The 24,259-nt window shown below is 41.6% G+C and overlaps 1 protein-coding gene across 4 annotated transcripts in view; it reads left to right on the top strand.

Moving 5' to 3' along the window:
- Positions 1 to 23,756, top strand: part of BNIPL (BCL2 interacting protein like) — a 221,152-nt gene extending 197,396 nt beyond the window's left edge. For all 4 annotated transcript variants that reach the window (XM_086947437.1, XM_086947440.1, XM_086947438.1 and 1 more), the window contains exons 9-10: positions 14,179 to 14,277; positions 23,102 to 23,756. In XM_086947437.1, coding sequence (XP_086803563.1) covers positions 14,179 to 14,277; positions 23,102 to 23,126 — 124 coding nt within the window. In that variant the 3' untranslated portion in view covers positions 23,127 to 23,756. The remainder of the gene's footprint in view (positions 1 to 14,178; positions 14,278 to 23,101) is intronic.
- Positions 23,757 to 24,259: the final 503 nt, after the last annotated feature.

The raw sequence follows: 24,259 nt of genomic DNA, 5'->3' as shown, positions 1-24,259 counted from the left end.
ATTTATGGTAAATGCTGGCTTCCCATTGGAAAAGAGTATTTTTGGTATCCGCCCTGTCTGTTTTTTGGACAACCCCTCCGGACACCTTGGCTGCTTTGCAGCTGCCATGAAGACTTTTCTTATCTTCTTGTTTATTTTAATAAGCAGATAAGAAAAGTCTTCAGTACAGCCGTGAAGCACGCACGGAGTTCAGAGGCTAAAGGGGTCACAGGGGGAAAGGGGGCTCCCGGCAGACTCATTTTATTTTTTTGCAGTTTTTAAATAGCGCAAACCGAAGGTATTGGAGCACTTTACATGAGCACCAATTACATTACACAATGACACATTGATTTTTTGATAGGCACGGGAAGATTAAGGGATTTGCCCAGAATCACAGGATGTTGAGGGGACGCCGAGACTTGAACCCAGTTCCAAGGTTGGGGGCGCTGGCAGTTCCCCACATTTGGGTCATACGTTGCATTGTTTACAAATAAAATAAAAGCAGCACACGCCAGAAGCTGTACACCTGTGTGTGAAATTATTACAAAGGCAACTCTTGAACACTGTTGAGCAGGCTGGCTTGCTCAAATAACTCAATCTGGCTCTGAAAGGGTCAATTCCCCACAACAGCCTCAGCACATCTCTCAGGGCTCCCAGCAGCACTTACGTGACACCAGGCTAGGGCAGCTGCACTCAGGATACATACAAACCAAAGTTTGCCATACAAGAGTGGTCCTACTCCCTTGCATTTAACCCACCCACAGAACCTTTCTGGCTGGCTGGTGTCTGTGAGGTAGGTCTTAGGAGGCTATGGCTGCCTGCATTCTCCCAGTGTTGACGTTTCTGTATCCTGACAGTGTTTCAAAGTGCTTTGAAGAAACTGAAATTTCACTTCCTAGCACTACATAAAAACACCTCTTCAAACACCACTGTAAGGTTCGCAGCTCAGACCTCAACATGTCAACACCACAGGGTCGTTTTTAGTTGGAAAAGAAAAGCAAACTCCATTATACGAACTTCCCCTTCGCAGAAGGGAGACTCCGTTTATTACGGCTAAAATTATAATTTAGATTTTTAAGAACTAACGAATTACACAAGATAGCCTGAAAACTAAGAGATAAAAAAAATGGAGCACATTAAAGTAAAATGTTGTAGTGTAGTTCCTATTTTCCCAATAGGCCCTGCGCATTGGAATAACATAAACAGTAGTATCGACGTAGAAGGGCGGATCTTCCAGGCCTCCACTGACTATGCTAAACTTAATTGGGTTTGTTACCAACTAGCTCAGAGGTCACTGGAAACTTTCTTCTCTGAATAGGAAGTGATCAGCTTCCTTGGTACAGACAAGAAGGGATTCAGTTTTCCAACAACCGTGCAACATGACAACTTTGCTCCTCAGATAAGAGTCAATCTCTAGGGTCGTGTGAAACAATAGACAGTTATTTTACTCAGTCAGTGGTTGTGCAGTTTACTTTCACAATATGTAGAGAATAGAGAGACGGGCGTTTTCAATAAAGGGTAACATTTATTGAACAGTCTTTCTTCTCGTACAAGAGAAATGAATTGCCACAATTGCAAGACTTGTTATTATAAAAAGTACGTACAGTAAGATGAGTATTGCGAAATAATACTGTAAAAGCATTGATATGGTTTCTTAGCCATACAATGGTTTAAAATGAATAAAACATATATACATTCATATATACATTAGGCTAAAATACTCAACTGGTGCTTCTAACTACGCCTACCCCAGTGTACCTGACCTAAGCCTAATACTTGGGAGGGGAGTAAGTAAGTAGCTTTAAGTTAAGTTGGTTTTGCCAAGGTTTCCTTCAAGAATTCTCTCTAAGGGTTTAGTCAACACCATACCTCTGGAATAGAATGATGGAGGTCTGGTATCTCCTTCTGGAGGTCGATATCCCAGTCACCCGCAAGGGTAGCCTGGAAACGCCGGAGCTGGATTTCTCTGCAGGAGAAAAGACAGCGTCTCTCTCAGCGCGTCGAGGAAGAGGAGGAGGGGCAGCGTCCGCGGGCAGCTTGCATTTGCTGGGCTCTTTGCAGGGGGACGGCTGTTCAGCTCCTAAGTTCACCACACCATCGTTCGCTCGTTAGCAGCGATAGCAGTAGCGATAGCAGCTATGGTATCATCAGCATAACAGCAGCTTCGTCAGCAACGATGGCATTGAGGCAGCTTGCGTTTGCTTAAGGCAACGTTGGTAATATTTATACCTGAAAGGTGCCTTGTTTGACGTAAGTTTTTGGACATAAGACGTCAATAAAGATGTCACTAGGAAGTGATCGTCTATCAGTGCTCATTAGAGTTCTATTACTAATCAAAACATAGCAAGCGGGGCTTTCCCAGGTGTTTTTATCTTGTTGAAGAACTCGGATTGTTAATCTAGGAATCTTAGATAGTAACTTCTGCTATGTCATTGCACTAACTGGCTGCAAAGAAAGTGGCAGAGAAAGTGATTCTGAAAATGTGGCTCTGTTCGTGTGAGGCCAGAGACGAGTTTCTGAATATTGCATTTGATCAGTTATGCCAATATAGGGAATAAATGGATTTATAGCCGTATAGGGGCATAAGGTCACATTATCGATCAGGGTCCTAGATTAGAACGCTACAATGTAAAGGTGTACACACACACATTAAAATATTTTTTTTTTCTGGAAAGAAAGTGAGGGGATAAACGAGTAACGAAAGGAAGAGGAAAATAATTAGAAATGCGAGCAATACTTTGCAATAACAGAAATTAATTTATCCCAGAAAGCGTCAAATTTGTATAGTGACCTTTTTTAATTTCCATCCTAAAATACTGCTCATTAAATTAAATACACCTAAATAGGCAGATATTCTCTTTGTACCACCTCCCTCAAGGTTTTCCCAAATATTGCCATTTTTAATGGCAGAGTGCATGGCATTGTGTGCTTCCCGGAGTTTCAATTGTAGGGGGTCCTATGAACACATGCCATACAGTTTGTTGAACATCTCCCAACAAACTCCTCAAAATTTGGAACACAAATTTTTTTGCATCATAAACAAGCATTTGCAATGCAATAGGTCTCGCACTTACGCAAGTTTCAGCTATTGACATTGCAAATTACAATGCCTTTTATTTTTGTATTTGTTTTTACAACATAAATAAAAGGCATTGTCATTTACAATGCCAATTGCTTAAACTCACGTCAATGTGAGACCTATTGCATTGCAAATGCTTGGTTAGATTTAATATGTATTGTACCTGCACCTTTTATGACATACATACTGTGTTAAGCAGTTATGTTGAATATCTTTGAATAAGTCTACTTCAGCCAGTGGCTTATTTTGATCTAGTCCCTTGAGCTATTCGTTCGATACATTGTTAATTCAACTGTGACAGAATGCACTAACATTAGTGCTTGGAATCCAACGTGAACAACATACATTTCTGTCTCACTAACTCCACCAGACACCAAATATACAGGGATAGGAGGGCTGGTTGGAAAGAGGAAAGGGATAAGAGAAAAACATACATTGGTCTCCATCACTCTAACTTATTACTTTAGTTGGTCAAGGACATCTGTCGAGATGCAGTGAATATCTGCAAGGCAAAGAGATAGCTTAAGGAATTTGTCAGAGACAACTTTATGCTTATATGTAATAGGGAATGGCTGTTCCTTAGCAAGATATATCTATCTCTCTCTCTATATATACCTCTCTATCTATCTCTATCTATCTATCTATCTATCTATCTATCTATCTATCTATCTATCTATACACACACACACACACACGCACGCACACACACACACATATATGTGCCACCAACACTCTGCAGTCTGATGTGGTACTTGAAATTCCTAAAAACTAAACACACTACACACAGAGAATAAGTACCTCAAATATATATCCACTAGCTCGTCTCCCCATGAATTGAATAACTACCTCAAGCTTCATCGCTATAAACACTTTTATAGATAATGAGTTTTCGTTTCTACGTGACTTCTGGAGAAAACCAACAGAGTTAATATTCCTGCTCTCTAGTTTCATTTTCAGCATTTCGTATTGTAGTATTGTATTGTACTGTATTATGAGTTGTGCAGCCATTTGAACCCCTACATTGGGGCTGAGGCAGTTGTCCGTACAGATGTGTGGTTGGAAGAGTGTTATCTTTGCTTTGGGCCCATGTGGGAAGTGTTTCAAAGTTGTGAGTGATGAGCACGAGGTACGGGTATCATGTTATGGGATGCAGTGCTAAGCTGTGTGATGCATGAGGAAGTGTGAGAGATAAACGCAACATTTTAAAACATGCATTATGCCGGCAGCTCTGATTAGCTTCCAATGGGTGGATGACATTTATATATACATGAGCAACAATCTAAGAATTCTTCCTAGTCCGTCACAGGATAACCACTAACAATAGTATCAAGCCGCAACCCTTTGAAGAGCTCATGTAAGTGTTCACAAAAAATTCAAGATATTGTTTTTCATTAACAAACGACTTCAAAATATGTTTCAGTATTCCCAAGGTCCAGCAAAACAATTCATATGAACCAATAGGTCTTGGCAAGGGAAGATGTGATCCATGTAGAGAAGTTGAAGCGCATAAACATTGTGCCAAGGCTGCCAAGCAAAGACACAATGGGCCCCAAGGGAAGTCATAACCAGATATCCTACAAGGCCATTGTATCTCCAGAATACGCAGACATTCATGGCCTGTTGGCAGTAATAGTTTATTGTCGGTATGCGGTCATGTAGAATGAACATTGTCCGGGTGTGGACACTGACTCAGTCCAGACATACCGAAACTTTGTAATGGCTGACCGCATTTCCTTCTCTGAAAGAAATTTCACACACACCAGTTTGGGGTATTACTACCATCTCTTCCGTGGTCCCCCCATACTAAGTGGCAAGCAGCTTCTCCAATTACTCTTATTGACACATCATGAATCAACCCAAAGTAGTATTTTAGGGCAAATTTTAGAGTTCACTGGATCTGATATTCTGGCACAAATGTGGCGGATATCCCCACCGCCGTATTAAAAGTGCATTATAACTTAGGACTATTTTTCTACCGGCTGCCTCTACGTGGCCTTCTGCCTCTATTGGAATGCATGAAAGACTATTGTACATCTCAAATCAGTTGGATAGAGGATCTGTAGCAGTGGGGAGCAAGAGATGACTAAGAGGGAAATAAAGCAACTGTATTTTCTGTAGCATCTGTTTTTCATGCGCATAGGTTTGATGTTTGTTCCGCATGTACACACCAGACCCTAATAGTATAGTTAAATTGCTTAAGGCCCATTTCTTGTGTCTCTCTAACTAAGCACTATGCTAATTACCAAAATAACTTCTCTAGTAGATCATGCCTAATTAAGGAACATTCTTTTAGAGGTGTCTAACTGAAAAATTGCATAACCTTACAGTGCACAGTATAACTGTTGATATATTTATTGGTGTTGCTATTCAACTAATAACTCTAAACTGAAAAATAATGTAAAACTGTAATTTACTGCATGGTGGAAAGGTATCTGCTTTAGTTATAACACAGAATACGCAATACTACAATTAGCAATTAAAATAGATATTTTATGGTCAATCTTAAATATTAATGAACAAATCCTGGGCACACGTATAGACTCAATAGGTAATACAATTTTGGAAATATGATGTAGTCGACACCGGTGGTTTTCTTAAGGGTTGTTTATGTGAAGATGTTCATGAGGAAAACAACGCCAGCCGACATGTGTTTCGTCAACAGGTCAATGCCTGTGACTCTTCGCCGTGGTGTGGCTGTCTGGTAATGATGAGATTAAACAGGCGGGTACGTCCGTATGGTTTTAGAGCCTGGTGGTGCATGGTCCACGTTGTTGCTCGTCTCTCGCCGAAGGAGTGTATCGTTGCTCCGATACACTCCTTCAGTGAGAGACGTACCCGCCCGTTTAATCTCATCATTACCAGACAGCCAATCCACGGCTGTCTCGACACCCGTAAACCGGGTTGGAATTATCACCGGTCTTGCAATACCTGTACCACACGATTTAATCCCTGAAGAGTCACAGGCATGGACTATTGAGTCTATACGTGTGCCCAGGATTTGTTCATGTTTGTTTGGCGAAGGGCTATTAGCTCTTCCCTCATTCAGGGGTTTTGGGTCTACCTCTGACCTGGCAGCACCACACGCTTTTGTTCCTGCCCGAGCGCCACTTGCCTGCTACCCTAAAACCCTGTGCAGAATCAACCTTAAATATTATCTGCCCCTTTTCCCAACATACCACAGCATGGAATTAATTGATCAGAGAACAGGAAGTTGTCAGAGTTCCATCTATTCCTGGGCTAATGTTTGCAACTCTCAATTGGATTACTCTCTCTGGTATATATTTGCAGAGCTTTACACGTTTCTTGAGTCTTGTGTAATAACATACTATAACTATTTGACTTAATGTGTGGCAGCATCCCTGTACAATAAATAATTCAATTGAGTGACACAAAAAGCACTAAATATATTCTACTTCATTTGACACTACAGTAGGGTTAGAAATAAGGTTTGGAAGTTCACCTTGTCTGGCTGTCTCAATGGACAGCAGTGGTAAGAAGGGTGCAGTGCTGAAAATATTGTTCAAAATATTGTCCTAAATAATATTGTGACCAAAATATCAACTACCAAAATATTGTGAACGTCGGTATATGTACGTATTGATATACTGCACGTAACTCAACATATATGTATCCTGATGATATATCTTCAGATCTATACTTAGCAACACATGCTTGCCATCACAGGATTTTCATTGTGAGTATTTTGGCCCCATGTATTTTGTAGGACGGTATTTCTCTCCTCAGTATTCAAAAACAACTGGCATGAAATGAAATGTCTTGTCAGTCATGCTTAGGATAGATTTTTAGACCTGGCCTAAAAACAGATGTAGCTGTCTGCCAACCTCATGTAATAGCAAAAACATCAAAAACTAGCCTCTTTATCCACTAGCCTTTTAATTTGTCGTTCACATTTTGCCTCCTCCCTCTAAAGGATTCAGCAGGGGAAAATGGGTAAGCCAACTTCATCACTGTCCCTTTTGCCCTGTAAGTGAAGGCATTTTGTTTGATCACTTGAACATATCCACCCAAAAAGAAGTGCAATTCAGTGCCAGGTCTGGTGGGCTAATACATTATTTTGCATATATATTATTCTTTCTGCCCTTAATCATATTTATATTTGCGTTAGTCTTTTGGGGTGTTTAAACAACTCCTTCAGTTCAAAGCCAATCTGTTTTTTCTGAGATTGGCATTTAAAATAAAATGGGTTTCTATATCTGCTCTACATACATTACCACACTTACTGGTCTATTACAATTGTAAAATTGTACATGATAGTTAATTTATTTTTAATTCAACACTTCTGTTGTATGCATATTTTCACATGTTTAGACTGTGGCATTTTTTTTTTTTTAAACGCTATATTATTGCAATTACAAATAAAAACAAGCATTTGCAATGCAATAGATCTCGCATTCATGCGAGTTTGATCAATTGACATTGTAAATGACAATGCCTTTTATTTATGTTTTACAAACCAAAACATAGATAAAAGGCATTGTCATTTACAAAGCCAATAGCTCAAACTCACGTGAATGTGAGACCTATTGCACTGCAAATGCTTGTTTTTAGAGCGCTGTGCTTTTCACAAGCGCTACTGCCTACTTGTTAACAGTAGTCCACATATAAGGCCCCAAAGGCGAGACATATTGGCTATGCCAATGCTTGTACTGCATATGCTTGCAATAAGAAATCAAAAAATATGTAGCCATCGCACAAGCTTGTCATGGCATACTGTTTGAATGCTGAACTGCAATAACATCGTTCAGCCAGACTCTTCAAAGACAGAAGTAATGATAAATTATTATATTTTTATAGGGGCCATGACCGAGCTTATTGGCCATGTGTGATGCTTTGAAACTATCTTTGTGAAAGAATACTACAGGAGCCACTCGAAAGCAAGTGAAACTATATCCACTTACATGATGTGGAAGAGTAATCGCCTATTCAGTGGAGCCTTCTCATTTTAAGTTCAGCAGAGAGATAGTAAACCGTTCTTTTTCCAGTCTATACTACTATTATAAAGAGAGAACACAAACCTTTGAGCCAGGTAAACTACAAAAGTAATGCACCAATCACTACACCCAATACACCATTTGAAAGGGGAGATGTGGCAGAAGGACATAGGCTATAGATATGTACACCATATACATTAAAAAAGCAAAAACGCCAAAAGTGGTAAAGTAGTCCCTTGGTCGCGTGATCGTGACCGTGGGCACCTCAAACAACAAATTTGGGCGTTTACAGGGCCGTGCCAAGTGCAAATAACAAACATAGGCCAAGCGACTTCACAACACACTTACATATGCACACATAGAGCGGAAATGCACTTTCACTGAATTTAGAACGCACAATATGCAGACATAGAGCGGAAATGCGCTTTCAATGAATTTCTAACAAACATTTGCAAATCTCAACACATACAGCGGAAATGCGCTTTCAATGAATTTAAATTCACACATACAGCGCAGAAACACCAATATACAAAACCAGCAGAGGTGCGCGCTATAAGAAATATACACACATTCGTTGCAGTTACCCAGACAACATTGACGCCTTTGCATTAAAAACCTGGCGGGCCTTCCATCGATGGGGATTGTCAAATGACGCCACACAGGGGGCAGGATTAATCGCATACTACACCAATCACAACGCACTAAAGAAATACACACACGACTTCGGCTTACCAAAAAAAAAGTCTTTAACCTTTGGCCATTGACCAACGACGTCACAGGGGGGTAAACACGAACAAAAAAAGCCAACATTTCTTAACGGAGAAACGCACAAGATAAAACGCTTACAATAAGACATACGAATAACGAAAATAACACAACTGCCCATAATCACTCGAGCACTGCCAGGACTTCACCACACAATTGACAAAACGAAAGGGAAACTTCTTTGAAGGGATACAAAAACGAACACACGGAAAGAGCCTTCGAAAGAAAAAAAAACATTAAACAGGTGACACAACACTTTCCTCACATCTTGCGGACAACATAAAACGCGGAAAACAATACATACGAATTAAAAAAATAACACAAGTGGGCCAAATCAGTTGAACAGGGCCAGGACTTGCACAGACAACTCTTCTGCGGGGCGGGCGGGGGCCCTGAAGCAGCCTTTTGCTCTCGGACAATGTCGGGACGGGCTGCTAGTTATATGTAAAATGCTCTGTTGCCCGTGTGGCTGGGTCTGCGCTATATAAATACTACAAATAAATAAATATTAAAAGACATTGCTTTGTCTCTTTCAGGTCGATGTCAAACAATTAGCAAACCTCTATATAACGGAACCAATGCTAATGATCACAACGAAAAAGATTTAGATTTTGTTTTATCTCAAATAGGCTAATTACATTAAAAAACACACACACAAAGCAACACAGGTACAGAATGAGAGACCAATCCATGCGTCTTTCTTATGAAGAACAAAGTATTGGTTTCTTTGTAGCACATGCATCTCAAAGATTTGTGGGCAACTGCAAAAGGTTGTTAATGTATTACCTCATCTAGGACTCCTTGTGAGTTCTGCAAATAAAATATTTCATAATTGCCTGCACTGGTGAAAAGAAAATCGCATTATCTTGCATTCAACACTTTTAGGATTGATGACTCTTTGCTACTGACGTCCATCCGCAGCCGTGGCAACAGCACAGTATTTCTGCCCAGTATGTATTATGTTTGTATGTTTCCACATACCAAGCAATGACTGCTCTTGGTTTGAAAAAACCTAAAACGACCTGAAAGTTGGCTGCGCGCGCACACTAGCACTTGAACACTGCTGCACTCTTAGTTAACAGGCACACATTCTGAGGCGCCACAATGAAGATGCAACCCTCCGTCGTTTTTGAATAAGCTGAACATGTTTAAGGGCTTTCACACCGGTTCTTTTCCATGAATGACATTAGAAAGAGAACTTTCAAGAGAGGAGTCTGCTGAACTCGGCGATGGCAGCAGCCGATAGCATTTCAATGACAGAACAGAATGCTATGCACACTTTCCTTACAAATCACACAAACCAGGCCATTTGTTTACATAGCACATTTACCTCTCTAAACCACACTCAAACAAGCCGATGTGGAGCTGGCACTGGGGTGCCTCGAGCTGCTGCAGCAGACCCTGGCGTCTTTAATCCACCTAGTGTTCCTGTGAGGGTGCAGCACATGTCACAAAGAGCTGTCCGACCTGTCCCTTCACCTCATCGCCCACAATACCCACCTGGGTGGCAGGAAGACTGACGAAGGGCACCCGGCACGGGCCAGTCATCTCTGTTAAGCATGGGCGAATTTTGCGAATCTCGCGTTCGCGAATTTTGCGGATTTGCGAACTCGCAATCCGCAAAATCCGCAAATTCTCGCGAATTTGCGGATTTTTTTTTGTGTTCGCGCGGGTTTCTGCCAGTTTGCGAGGGTTTTGTACAATTTCGCAAACGCGAACTTACCTGTCGGGTCGCAAGTTTTGCGAACTTGTTGTTTCTACGTGTCCAGCCTGTTTGGGACACTCTTCTTCATCACTGCCACTCTCTGTCACCACTGCCACTCTCTGACTACTCATGCCACCCTCTGGCCCACCCATGCCACCCTCTGTTTCATCACCGCACACTCTGGTTGTCCAGTGTACATTATTTTCGGCAAAGCAAAGCACACCTTCCCTGCCTCAAGTGACCTGAATTAATTTGGGGCTGATTAATGTGTCACAGAATATTTTTTTAGCTGGCACCTGCTTCCTTAGTGCTTCCTGATTAGTGATCTTTTGCACTTGCTAAGTGCTTTCATTGTTGCAAAATTAGTTACAACACCTGCCCTGCCCCAACTGACAATAATGAATTAGGGGCTGATTAATGGATTTGAACTTCCAGCCTGGCTCCTGCTTGTCTCCCTTAGCTGTAATTCAGGACCTTTGTGGCATATGTGTAACTATTCTGAGGTTCAGAGCAGGGTCACATAATAGTTGCAAGTAGGCAACTGAACTCTGGAGGGGCCCCTCAGGAAGCACTACAGGAAATGGCTACTAATGATGAGCCTGAACTTTTGAACCTGGTAAGTAGTTTCAGTTTTGCTAAGATCGTATTTCTGCAATTTAGCGCTTATTCGCGGGGCGTGAAGTTGTACTGGGAAGCCGCGAACTCACGCAAACAGTGCGAGCAAGCCATAAAATCCGCTGCTCGCGGATTTGCGGATTTTGCGGGAGATTCGCGAATCTCGCGGATTGCGAATTTACCGAAAATCCGCAAAATCCGCGAGCGAAACGGATTTTCCGCCCATGCTTAATCTCTGTTTGCAGCCTCCAGACTATAATGCTCGCATTATTTTGCATTAGCTGGAATGACATGGGAAAGTGAAAGCGTGGCATGCGCACGTTGTAGGCACGCCGTGAGAGTGCACATTGGCTGTCCGGCCATGCTGGGTAATGGTGATGCGACGTGATTGAGAAGCCTAACCACGAACTGGGACTTGTCAGGGGATGACTGCTGCACCACCTTGCCAAAAAGGTGAGGCAGAGGCGTCTGTGAGTGGGTTGTGGAGATTGTGAAGCTGCCGGCTGCCAACAGAGCAACGACTGAGGTAGGGCCCAACCAGGAGCGTAAGGACAGGGTTTTTAAAAGCGGCTATACGGAATACTTCTAGCAAGCTAGAACGTGCAGGGTGGGGTAGGTTTGCTTGCAATTAATGAAAGCTTTTAGAAAAATGCGAGTGTGTTTGTTTTCTACTGCAAGTTTATATGCCATCATACGCGTTAAATTACACGCTGGCCACACATGTTCACGTAAGTGTGGCGCGCACAGACAGGAGATGTGCACGTGTATGGTGCCAGGAGTTGTAATAACGCCAGAGCCGTACGCGTGCACAGCTCATGTCTTGCAGTACGGGCGTGCACAGGTCCCGTCCCGCTTCCGAATTCTAGTCGGCAACAATAGATCTTAGACCTAAAAAGCAATTGCAATGCAATAGGTCTCGCATTTATGCGAGTTTAAGGTATTGGCATTGTAAATGACAATGCCTTTTATTTATGTTTTAGTTTTTAAAACATAAATAAAAGGCATTGTCATTTACAATGCAAATAGCTTTAACACGTGTAAATGTGAGACATATTGCATTGCAATTGCTTGTTCCTCTTGTAACGTACCGTTTGCTACCTCTTGAATTTTGTTTGCTCTTGATACATGCACAATTGTCACTATTGCCTCATGTCACCTAATGTTTGCTTTTGTAACTTGCTCACTTGTAATTTTCTCCTCATGTGTCATTACTGTTCCTATTGTGAAGCGCTCTGACTCCTTCGGGTAAAGTCTGCGCTATATAAAAACACATAAAATAAATAAATAAATAAAAATTTAAAACGCTGACACCGCCTCACCCGACTATGGCTCCAACAGTTACTTGCAGCAGCAAGCAGGGGTCGTCATTCCTCTCGATGTCGCACGCAGTGGGCGTACCTCGCGACCCCTCCTAGACCACGGCTGGGCCAATCATAACAACAAAACCGTATTACTGGCCTGCCCCTCGTGACCGCATTGGTCCAGACTCACTAGAGGCAGGCCAGCAGATGAAGCAGGGCGGTTAGGTAGTGGCGGTTTTGTCCTATTCATGACTGACTTTGTTTTCAGTAGCGCTCCATTTACAAATTTTGCGGACTTACGGGCAAATTATAAAGCCCAAATTCCTGTCACCCACCAGGAGAGTTATTTTTCGCACAAATGGGAACACCACGGCCTTTTTGTGCGGGAAATATCCCACTTTGGCAAGACTTGAGCATTCGTTGACTTGTTGCGACAAAGCTTCCAGGGCAGACCAAATGCGGTTTCCTGTTGGAGAGGTTCCAGCCCCTCAGAGAAAAGGAGGCTGCTGGGAGTCTTCCCCCCCCATATTAGACGCCATCCGTTGCCTACTGAGCGTTTATTTCAATGATACCACAGCACGACTTGGGTCTCAAACGGAAACATCTGATTTGTTCTGGCTGCCTGCGTGTTACTTATTCTTGCTGCCGTCACATTTCGGCGGCGACCGCTGGGAGGCCGGAGTGTGTAAACTTTCTGAATAGGCGAGTAATCCCGTCCACGCAATCTCTGCACCACTTTGCTATTTTCCCGTGTACTTGGGTTAGTGACGAGCCTCCGTGAGTAGAGGGGGAGGGGAGGGCGAGTAGGGTTGGTCAGTCAGTATAATCACCTGTGTTGTGTAACTTGTTTACTGTGCGGTTATAAAGTGCACGGGCAGTAAACCGTGGGGTAGGCTTGTATGCTGGGCCGGGGGTGGGAGGGTTGATGTGGCTGGTCACGGTGGAATGCCTACACCCGGGGTTGGAGAAGCGGGGAGCACCGTTGGGGGGGCACCGCCAACCCATCCCCCTCACTTGTTCTGTGGCCCAGCAGGGCATGAAACACACCCTGCGTCACAACCTTGAAGCATCGCTAAAAGCAGTGCGGTGCACCACTGCTGCTGCTGAAAATGAAAGCCTCGCTGCTTTCAACATGGCTGGTGCATTAAACCCTGTTCATGACAGGTGCTTGATGTACTATCATTTCTTACCAGTCAATTGGAAGTCAAGTTTCCTTGGAGACTAGAAAAAAGCTTTCGCTGGCAAAGCCAATTGGTCTGGCTTTAGTGTACCAACAAATGAAAACGGGGCACTGTATGCATAAATATTTAATTATCACATTAAACCGGTCCTACTGGCAATGCTGAAAAAAAAGTAAGAAACATATTGATCACTGTGTATAATGTTTGTAAGAGAAAAATAACAATGTGATAAACAAGTGGAGTGGCTGGGGGCAGCTGGGGCGTGTGTGCGCGCGCGCGTTCAGATTTCAAGCGCGTTTCACAAGTGCGCGATCGAGTATGTATGCAGTGGCTGGCGGCTGGTACGTGTGCATGCGCGTTCAAAATGCAAGCGCGTCTTACAAGTGCGGCGTGTCCACAGACCACAATCTGCTCGTGCACCGGCCTGTATCACTTGGGAGGCAAGACAATCACAATAGATCTTGCTGGTGACAGCGCTTTCGCGCTGCAACGCTAGGCGAGACCTAAAAATCAGCCACTGCAGCAGTTTGCCAAGGCCAGACCTACTAACTTTGCCAATGCATGGCTTCCGTTTGTAACACTTTGTTTTTTACTTTTACAGTTCTAAGTTTGGGAGGAAAATCCAGTTCATGAACAGCCTGTGGGAGTTATCACAACTCATTTCGCTGGACCACGTGAACATCCCAGAGTGTATCAAACAGTAAGTCTGCATCCATTCCTTTTCATATTAACTGGACGCTTTCACAAGACAGGGGTATATGCAAAAAAACTGAGAACTGGCTGGAATTATAGTAATGACTTCCTTTCAACAAATGACTGAAAAAGCTTGGCGTGTGGCACTTAAATCCACTCAAGACACTCTCCAATCACCAAACCTCTGACAAGTAAAACGAACAACAGCTATCATCCTCTCACATGATGTGCCCTCTCCAAAGAACAGGGAGCATGAAGCACACACTAGAGATCCATGCTGATCAGCCAATCATAGGCAGATGGATGAAATTTTTGATGACTAATATCACTCATCTCCCCGCTACTTATGGACACCTTGACAGTTATTAGAAATAAACATTCACAGCCACGGTCATTGATAATGGAGCCTTAAATCTCTGCCATTAACGTAAATATTATAGGGGTATTCCACACAGCACACACATTTAAGGTCAGATTGGTATCTCCCATGCCGCAGATCAACGCAATTTCAGTTACAGGACTGGGGTATCGGCAGCCTCCCAGGCACTGACAAACACCAATCTGATCAAACAACCAGGGATTCCTCCACCTTCCTTCTCTTGACAAACGTGTACAATACAGGACTCTGGTATCCATTGTCTGCCATCCATTCCTAATCACCATGCCAGCTGTAGGCAGAGGGTATTCCACATATTCCAGTGATAAACATCCCTCAGATTACAGGGATGGTGTACCCTCGATGCCAAAGCTTTTGACCATAATCCAAAGTTATACTCCACCTTCCACCACCACCACAGCAATTATGTTTAAGGTAATTACTTGTCTTGACGATTGTAGAACTCCAACCTACAGTTACTGACAGATATGATGCTGATGAAAAGTCAGCGTCTTCCTCTATCTCATAGTAATGATGAACCCAATGTCAGCTACAGCATATGGTTTCCCAACCACGGATGGAACCAATTCTACTGGAGGATCGGGAATATCCAAGACACTTATATATGCTGCTCCACTTATAGGCAAGAGGTTTTCTACCCTCGCAGCATTTGATAAACACCATGCCTATTAAAGGCCAGATGTATCCGCTAACTCAAAGCCACTTTGAGACATCAGACAATTACAGTCAAGGATATCAGCTAGCTCTATTTTGTGACATATGCTACACATTTTATAGGCTATAGGTATTTCCCCTCACCCCAGTCATTGGCGGACACCATGCCTATTATATGCATGGGTTATCCCCATTTTCCAGCCAATGACTGATTCCAGGACGATTACAGAGTGGTAGCATCTCTGCTCTAGACTGCTAGATACGGATCATAAGAAAAGGGTGTACACTCCTCCCTGTCACTGGAGGATACCACTACGAAAATAGGCCAGGATTGTCCCTCACCTCCAAAGCTTTAACAAACTTCATTTGAATTATAGGACAAGGGACTCCCCTCACCTCATAGCCTTTTGCTGACACAATGCCAATTATTGGTGACATTTGTCAACCATTTGGTTGATTGTCACAATACCATGGACACAAATAAATTGGGACCAAAATATCAAGACCTTAATATCAAGGACTAAAATATCGTGTAGGTATGTGCATGTAGGTAAGTATAGATTTACTATTTCTAACTCTATAATGGCCTGCTGGGGTCAGCAAACCACCATATCTGTTATCACTTTTAAAGAAAGTAAACATTTTTAAAATGCATCTTGTTTGCCTAAAGGAAACGTGTTTCTTTTTTTTTGTTTGTATTAGAGTTCCCAAACAAATTGTATTTAATTCACCATAGAGAAGCGGTCCCAGAGAGACTCCTACACCTTTCTGAGCATCCCCTGAGGTCTCGTTAACTTTTCAATGTTTTGCGACCAGATTTTGGTTGCAAAATATTGATGATTTGCATACCGATTTTTATGGTTTCAAATGCTGAATTGGAGTGTTTGCGAAAGTCAAAATGTTTAACTCACATCTCATAGGGACATGCAGATATGCTTAGGATGTGAAATAAAAACCAACAAATACAGAATGGATAAAAAACGTAGAATTACTGGAGGAGACGCAGCGGAGTAACAGAAATAGTGTACTTATGTACAAAAATTGTCAGGAGATGGGTTTAGAGATCATTGTTGAATAATCAAAAAAATAAGCAAGTCTGAGGTGCAACTGGGAGGTTGTTACAGAAACTTGGTCAATGGAAGGCTGAGTGCACACGCCTACTTTGTGACTCTTTGTAAACTTCCTATATAGTGGGCCTGGAAATGTGGATGCCATTGAGCATTGTAAATGAATACTTTTATTGTGTGATAATATCCCTAGAAGAATGTGGGGTGCAGCCAAATGTCACGTTGCCAGTCTGCTACTTGCATTTTTTTTTTTAAAGAAAACAAGAAATGTATAAGTAGTTATAATCAAATTTTGCAGAGATCTGAGTACAAATTTGTGTTATATTTGTAACTATGACATTTTTCAATAAAAATACTTTATAGTTTATTTCATTGACTGAATAAATGTCGTATTTTATATATAACCACAGTATTGTTAATATTAATGCACAGCGTTAGGGGAATTTTATGATAATAAGATTGATTTTTAATCATTTTGGGTTCATTTTTCTCAAAAGAGAATTACATTGGTTGATTGGCATTTTAAAATAATAAGCAAGGCATTCGGTTTACTCAGGCGGAATGCTCACACCAAGAGTCCCACTGCTAGTACTGTGCACTTTACTAGTGTACTCACTGATTCATGATGGACCACACTGCAGACCTTAAGAGGACTTTCATAAGCGGGATGTACAAATGCAGTCAATAAACTGGATGGGTCAAACTTTCCAAGAAAGGTGGGGAGATGAGCTGCTAAATTAAAAAAGGTTTTGTTTAGGGTATTTGGCAGCTCTTGGAGACCAGTGAGTAAGACTTTACCATGTTAATGCGACACAGGACTTGGACCTGAACTTGGACTAGAGTTTACCAACGGCAATTGGTGACCACATTGCAGACGCTTACAAACCCCAGTTGGTTTAAGGTTGACTGTATCACCCACTTCCCCATTTGTTGATGAACACCCTGATAATTATAGGAATGGGATTTCCCAGCCAACAAAAAGCTACCATACTTATTCTGTGTCCCATTATCCCCTACCCTTAGTCAGAGATGTCACATTATCCACTTCAACCGCAAGAAGTCAGGCATTTTTATAAGTAACAGTTCTTCTTTATTGAAAATAAACATATGTTTTGTAAGTAGATTGGTAAACTTGTGGTTTTAAGTGAGGCACATCCTTTAACTGTGGCATTTGTTCAAAGAGAGGTAGCCACATAGTAAGGGTGTTATATATGTTAAGGGCCCCGTTCAGTGATTTTCATGGGTCATAATTTTCTTTAAATAACCTGTTAAAGGAAGTGAACTTGATAGCACCTTTTTTAAAGGTCTGTTAAGGCAAGTGTAAAAGCGTGTTTTTCTACGAAAGTCCAGTCCACTTGTATGCTGTTAATTATCCATTTCTTTAACAGCTTTACAAGTCGGTTGCTCTTTGTAGCACTTTTCCTTAATATGTCAGATTAGCATAATGTTGGTCATAGTGCCTTCCTTTAAAAGACGAGTTCACTGAACAGCCTACAGCTGTCTTCCTTGTTTGTCTTTTATCTGGTCAGTATTCATTAGAATGATCTACCGGAGAATATTACAAAACTTGACAAAATTGTGGTTTTCAAAAAGATGTACTTTTTTAATGTGCCTGGAAAACCTCTATTTGATCTGATGCAATTTTCTTTCAGGGATTAGACCCCTCATGTTCAAGTTTTTAGTACTGGAAAACCTTTTGGAATTAATTTGCCATAATACTGCATGACGCACCAAACCTTATTTATCTGTTAGTTATTTCCTAGTGGTTTTGTCCCCAACACCACCTCGACCTTTGTATGCCCAGGTGTAATATCCTCACTCCAAATATGCCCCAAGTAAGACACAGATCTCTCAGTCTTCAGATATTTTACCCTCAGTGTGCTTAATGGATCCGTGTACCATCCTTATTGTGTTTTAGCACTGATCAAGAAGTAGTCCTGAAAACAAGTTAGCACTTTTGCAGCAGCAAATATATTCTTCATAGTATGTTGAAAGAACAAGGTCATGGATGTCAGGCCAAAAGGAATCCTAGAAAAATGATAACCTTCTGAAGGTATTGAAAGATATCAACTGTTTGGGTTCTTCCTCCAATTCCACTTGGTAATATTCTGATGACCGATCTACCACACTAAACTATTATGTCTTCTCCAGGTCATTAATGTATCAGCAATGTTGGGATGGGGTTTCTCAAAACCCTAAGGTGTCACGTTTTATTTAAAACCCAGAGGTGCCACACATTTTGAACAAGTTATGTGGTTGGTGGGAGATCACGATTTGACTTAACTATTCCAAAGCTTACAGTGGTTCTAGCACAATACTTTCCTCCAAGCTGTCCAATTCTGTGCACACCGGGTCCGGAGCATTAATAGATATCTTCCATACCTTATGCACAAATGGCTAACTACTACTTCTCAAAACCGTTCTGTGCCAGTACCAGTAGCTTGCTATTTTTTTAAGCCAAATACTTTCGGGTGCAATTTTGTTATAGCCTACAATTTGATACTATTTGTCACTTATATTACTAGTACACCACTTCTACAACTTAGTAAAATCTTATCCTCTACAACCCATCATAACTACATACACCTAACCCCATATCCCTAGGACTTCGACACATTTTGAGGATTACGAAGTGGCCTTTGAGTAGAAACCTCACAAACTCCTGTTTTCACTCCAGCATTACTTGACATTATCCATAAAGCTGAAAGAAACCCCCATTGAAACCAGCTGAGGGTTTTCAAGCATTCAATTGTCACAATTTTCTGGCATTCTACTGACCTGTTTTAATTTCCCAATTTGTTTCTTGAACGTTTCCCAAAAGAATTTACACTCCTTCCCCTTGTTAGGTTTCCCCTGCACAGTATTTACGCTGTGCTTGTGAAATTCTTGTAAATAGGAAAAATACATTTTAAAATGGTTTGATCCTGCGTCACTTATTTACTTGCTTCTCACTGGTCAGAGCCTCCTCCTCATCTCAGATTCTTCTTGGAGCTTCCCGAAGTGTCCCTGCCGTGGAGCATAGACCAATGGCCGCTGGCTCCTGCAGATACTTTTTTTTTTTAATTTTCGACAAGCATTCTTAGAGTGCATGTGTCTACAGTCACTCTCCTTCACCCACGCCCTCCTCCCACTCTTTGTTGTTTAAACCTGCACCCTGCCCTTCTCCACTCTCCATTTTAATTGTCCCCGCCGTCCCCCACTCTCAGTTGTTTTTACATTACCCTCCTCCTCCTGCTCTCTGTTGTTCTTATACCCTCCTCCCACTCTTTTCCTTTGATCCACCACCCCTCTACAATGTTTCAACCACTTCCTCCTTCGCTCTCTGTTTCACCCTCGCCCTCCTCCCACTCGCCGCTGTTTGGCACCCTCCTCTTTCTCTGGTAGCTTGACCCCCCCCCCGCACTGTTTTTAAAACATTCTGCACAGCAGTGCTGGCTGCTATGCAGCATGGCTTACAGGGGGGAAAAGTGCTATGCCACAGTCAATGGTGGCCACGTCATAGTGCTTTTTTTTTCATTTAAACCATGTATAATATTGACAAAGCCAATAGATTGTGCATAGTGGAAATCTATTGACTTAGCCAATGTTTGTTATTATTCACCTTACCTAGTCATATTGTAACTATTTTGATTACTTGGGCAAAGATTACGACATTGTTCATTCTGTGATCGCACACCAGCCATAGCTTCCTGCATTTTCGGATTACCAGTTTTCATTATCCTTTTGTCATTTATGTACAAATCACCAACCTTCTTGAATTTACCATGAGAGGCCCTAACTATGCAAATAATCGACCAGAGGTTTCTCTAAAATCCTGGATGAGGGACAATAACTTACATTTATCAATAATAACCTTACATTTTGTCTCAAAATACTGCTCTGGTAACCGTGTTTCTTTAAAAAAACGTTCTTGGTCTTCACTTCCTCCTGCTTGATCCTCTTCAACAAGCAGCTGAAACTTTCACCTTTCGAAAAGTTTAATGACAAAGGAATCCTCATATAATCTTTTACCCCTGCTGCCACCACACGCAAAGGGGAAATATCCTTCCACTCTTCCGGTGGTATCACTGTTTCCACTGCATTGCCAGAAATGGAAGAGCAACATAGGTCTCCATGTTGATCCACGCAATTTAATACACTAGTTCCATTTTTACAACACATTACAAATACACATACTTCCTCTGGCTTTCTCCTGCTAGTCAGTGTTTCTTACATTCTCTTTAAGCATACCATATTTTTCGTGCGCCAGAAAATTCTGCATTAAAGTGCGGGAACTAAACTGAAAAGAATACTTGCCTTACTCACAATTTTTTGGAGTGAAATAATTCACTGCTTATTCCATCATGCTGTGAAATTTAATTGTTCCCAACTTTTGTCTCTTTTCTTCCATATTTTGTTACATGCAAACATATAAAGCTTTTGATGCCGACCCACTTGTACTTCACTAGTTTCCTTAACTCTCCTTACTAGTGCCAGCAGTTCCTCTCGTTTGTACAGTCACTTCCATTTTGTTAACCTGTCTCCTTCGACATTAACATATATCAGGGCAGTTAAAAGTCTAGTCTAGCTACTCTGTTTAAGTACCCACTTCAGATGCCCCCATGATGCATGCAAAAGTGAGCAGTTCACCTAGAAGTCATTCAGTGGTTTAACAGTTCAGTCTTCAACATTTTACATCTAATGCAGTTATATGTTAGAGCCGTTCTAACTCTACATACAATTGCTAAGCGGACACGCTCTCCTTGAATCCATACCTACTGCTCATATTCGCATTGAGCAAATGGCAACACATGCTCTGGAGCAGCGCTAGTAAGCACCAGAATATTTTTATAAATCACACTTTTTTTTCCCTCAACATTTCCAGGCACTTTCACTCTTAAACCATGACATATGTCATGCAATGCTAATCATGCTGTCATCCATGCAACACCCAGTGCCCTATTCCAGATAATTATGTTTTCCATTATCATATAACTCAACTCCAGTATTTAACACATCCTGGTGAATTAGTTTAGTTTCTTAAATCAAGCAAGGCTGTGGCATTAGCACATGAAATGAGCTCTGCCCTTCTTATTTTAGCTTACTTATTTTAACTTTTAACATCTTAACACATATGGATGGTAACAACCTAGTGCCCTGCTGGTTTGCTTTAAAATGTTGTACAATTTATTTTTATACTGTTGTCTATTGTTATTGAATCAAACTTGGTTTACCCAATTGATTTCCACAAATATTTCTCAAGTAGGATTAGGTATCAGTACGCTGGAAAGTTTATACTTTGCAATTAAAGCTTTGATCATCATGGTGAAATCTATCTGCTCTTAGCTGAGAATTAGTCACAAAGAACTGACCTTTTCTAAAACTAGAACCATGAGGCAAAACAATTGGCTGAAATGTAAATGTGTGTGTCTTGTAAAGCGCACTGCTACCCGAAGGCGTCCTGGCGCTATAGACCGCTGGGGAACCCGTCCTGGCTTTCCCTGTGAGATGTTCCCTCCTGGGTATCTCCAAGGTGTAACCAGGCATCCCTGGCGTTTGTGGGGGGCCGTTGTGAAGATGAGGCAAGCTAATGCCCAGAGTTGCCGAGTGTGATCCCTGGTTAGAGTAGGCACCGAGGCGAGAATTATCGAGTCCGCTGACCCTGGTTCACGACCCTGCCGCGTCGGGGATTGAACCCTGGTCCCGGGCCGTCCTCTGCTTCCGGGTCTGCCGCCTCTAACCAGTGAGCCACACCATTCCAAATGAATGGGAGGATCTCAAATCCAGGCTTCTTCATTTGGTCAAATTACTTAATCCTGGTAAACCTGCACCCTTTTTCTTAATATATACATAAAAGCCTATCATGTAAGACTTAGTGCACTGTAATGATGCACACACATAATAAATAACCATTTATATAGTGCATACCAAACTGAATTGTTTCTTGGCTCACTCATACCTACGTCATCCTGACAATCTTTTTTTACATCTTTCTAAAGGTATTTCTGGGAAGTATACCTTTTAATAACTGAAACTTGACATAATTGTGTAATTTAATTTATACCAATAGTAACCCAACAAATGTCAAAAAGTGGTAAACGATTTTTAATTTTAAAGAGTCTATAGTTACATTTTGTCCTGGCAAATGACAAATATTTTCACAGCTTGGCTTGTATACTGCATCCGCTCTGGTCTGAATCGAGCTCAGCTGAATAAAGTCTGTGACTTGCCAATCTAAAAAAATTATGCAAAAGAGAATTATGATTCGGAACTGCCTATATTCTTCTTTAGACATGGAGCAATCAATCCTGATTACACATATTATCCAACAGTCACGTAGACACAAACACCAGCGCAGCAGTCAATTTGAATATATGTTCATTTCAATTGTGTGGTTCATCCCAATGTCAAATTTGCTAATTCTATAACGGAAAACTACTCACGGAGGAAAAAGTAAAGCAGGTACGATATTGTTTGCTTTCATGTTGCAGGTAGTTTGTAGTCCATCAGTTTGGCGCCTCTCTGGAGGAAAGAAATGGATTACATTTTGTTGCTTACCAACAAGCAGCCTCAAAACTCTATCTGCAATTTGAAGGGGTATACTCTCTGGGACTGATTTCACAGAAATAATGTCCTTTGTCTATGAGTGTGCTTTCAGGTGGTGCTAATCCGATTAGCTTCTTGTGAATGATCATATGTTGAATAATTCTGACATTTCTGTGTTTTCCCCAAAGGTTGGACCAGGAGCTGAATGGTTGATCTGGCCGAAGAAAGTACAATATTTAAAAGAAGATGGAAAGTCTGTTCTAAGAAGTACTTCATGAGGAAACAAGTTCTTTACTCCACCAGATTAACTTAAACAGTGACACCGAAAAAGAAAAAATCAACTTTTTGCGTTTGAAAAATACAGGAGAGCTATACAACAAAAAGAAGAATTTCAAGATATTTTGATCACCAATCACAAATAGATGCCAGGTTGACTTGAACTCTGGTTTACACTGCCATTTTTATACAAAACTAGCTCCATTTAACTCGTGATTTTTATGGCCCACCAAAGACTACTGAAACTTGCGCGCTACACATTTTCTTACCGAAAGCAGAGATGCTTCAGTGGCCAGAGGATTTGTGGTTTATTCAGCTAAATCGTATTTTTGGTTGTAAGCTTTTACGACCTAGAGACATTGGTCTAGTCCCTCGGACTTTTGTAGTACAACCAAAACAGATCCGTACCTTATGACGATGATCAGTCAAATTACAATGTACGTATGTGTAATTGCAAGTCTGTCAACAGAGGACAGAAGTTGTTTGTTGAATTCATTATGATTGTATTTACAGTGTCTGAATGGGTTTGTAAAAAAAATGATAAACACTTATTTCTGTGTGTTAAAATTTCTATTTTCTTTCAAAGAAGTTGTCTCGAAGCATTATGCAGTGTTTTGAAATCTGCTTTTTTTTTTTAAACCGAAGAAACAAGGATTCAAAAGCGGTCCCTTTCTCTCCACAAAGTGCCCTGCTGAAAGCAGGAGCTCCTCCGGCAAGGGATCAAGATAGCGCATCCTTCCACAGACGCTTAAAAACAGAGATGTATGTGGATGTGTCAAGGTTCCCCTTCCGACTGCCCATTGGGCACACTGTGTGGCTGTAATTTACCGCAGTCGGATCAGAGGACGCAGATTGGGGTTAGCGATGTCCGGAGCTGAATGCGCCCGCTGTAGTGACCTGAGAGAACACAGCTGGCGCACGAGAAAGAACTTGAAGTTGCCGACCTAGCCTTCACAAGTCTATGAAGGTGAGAGGACAGACTCAGCAATGAAGTGCGTTGGCAGCGTTCGAAGCCATGCACTTCATCAATGGTTTGAGAGAGAGAGAGAGCTTAGGAATTTAGTAGTCTG

This window comes from Lissotriton vulgaris, chromosome 12 (assembly GCF_964263255.1).
Source record: "Lissotriton vulgaris chromosome 12, aLisVul1.2, whole genome shotgun sequence".
In the NCBI taxonomy this organism is placed as follows: domain Eukaryota; kingdom Metazoa; phylum Chordata; class Amphibia; order Caudata; family Salamandridae; genus Lissotriton; species Lissotriton vulgaris.
This window is presented reverse-complemented; position numbering and strand designations above follow the sequence as displayed.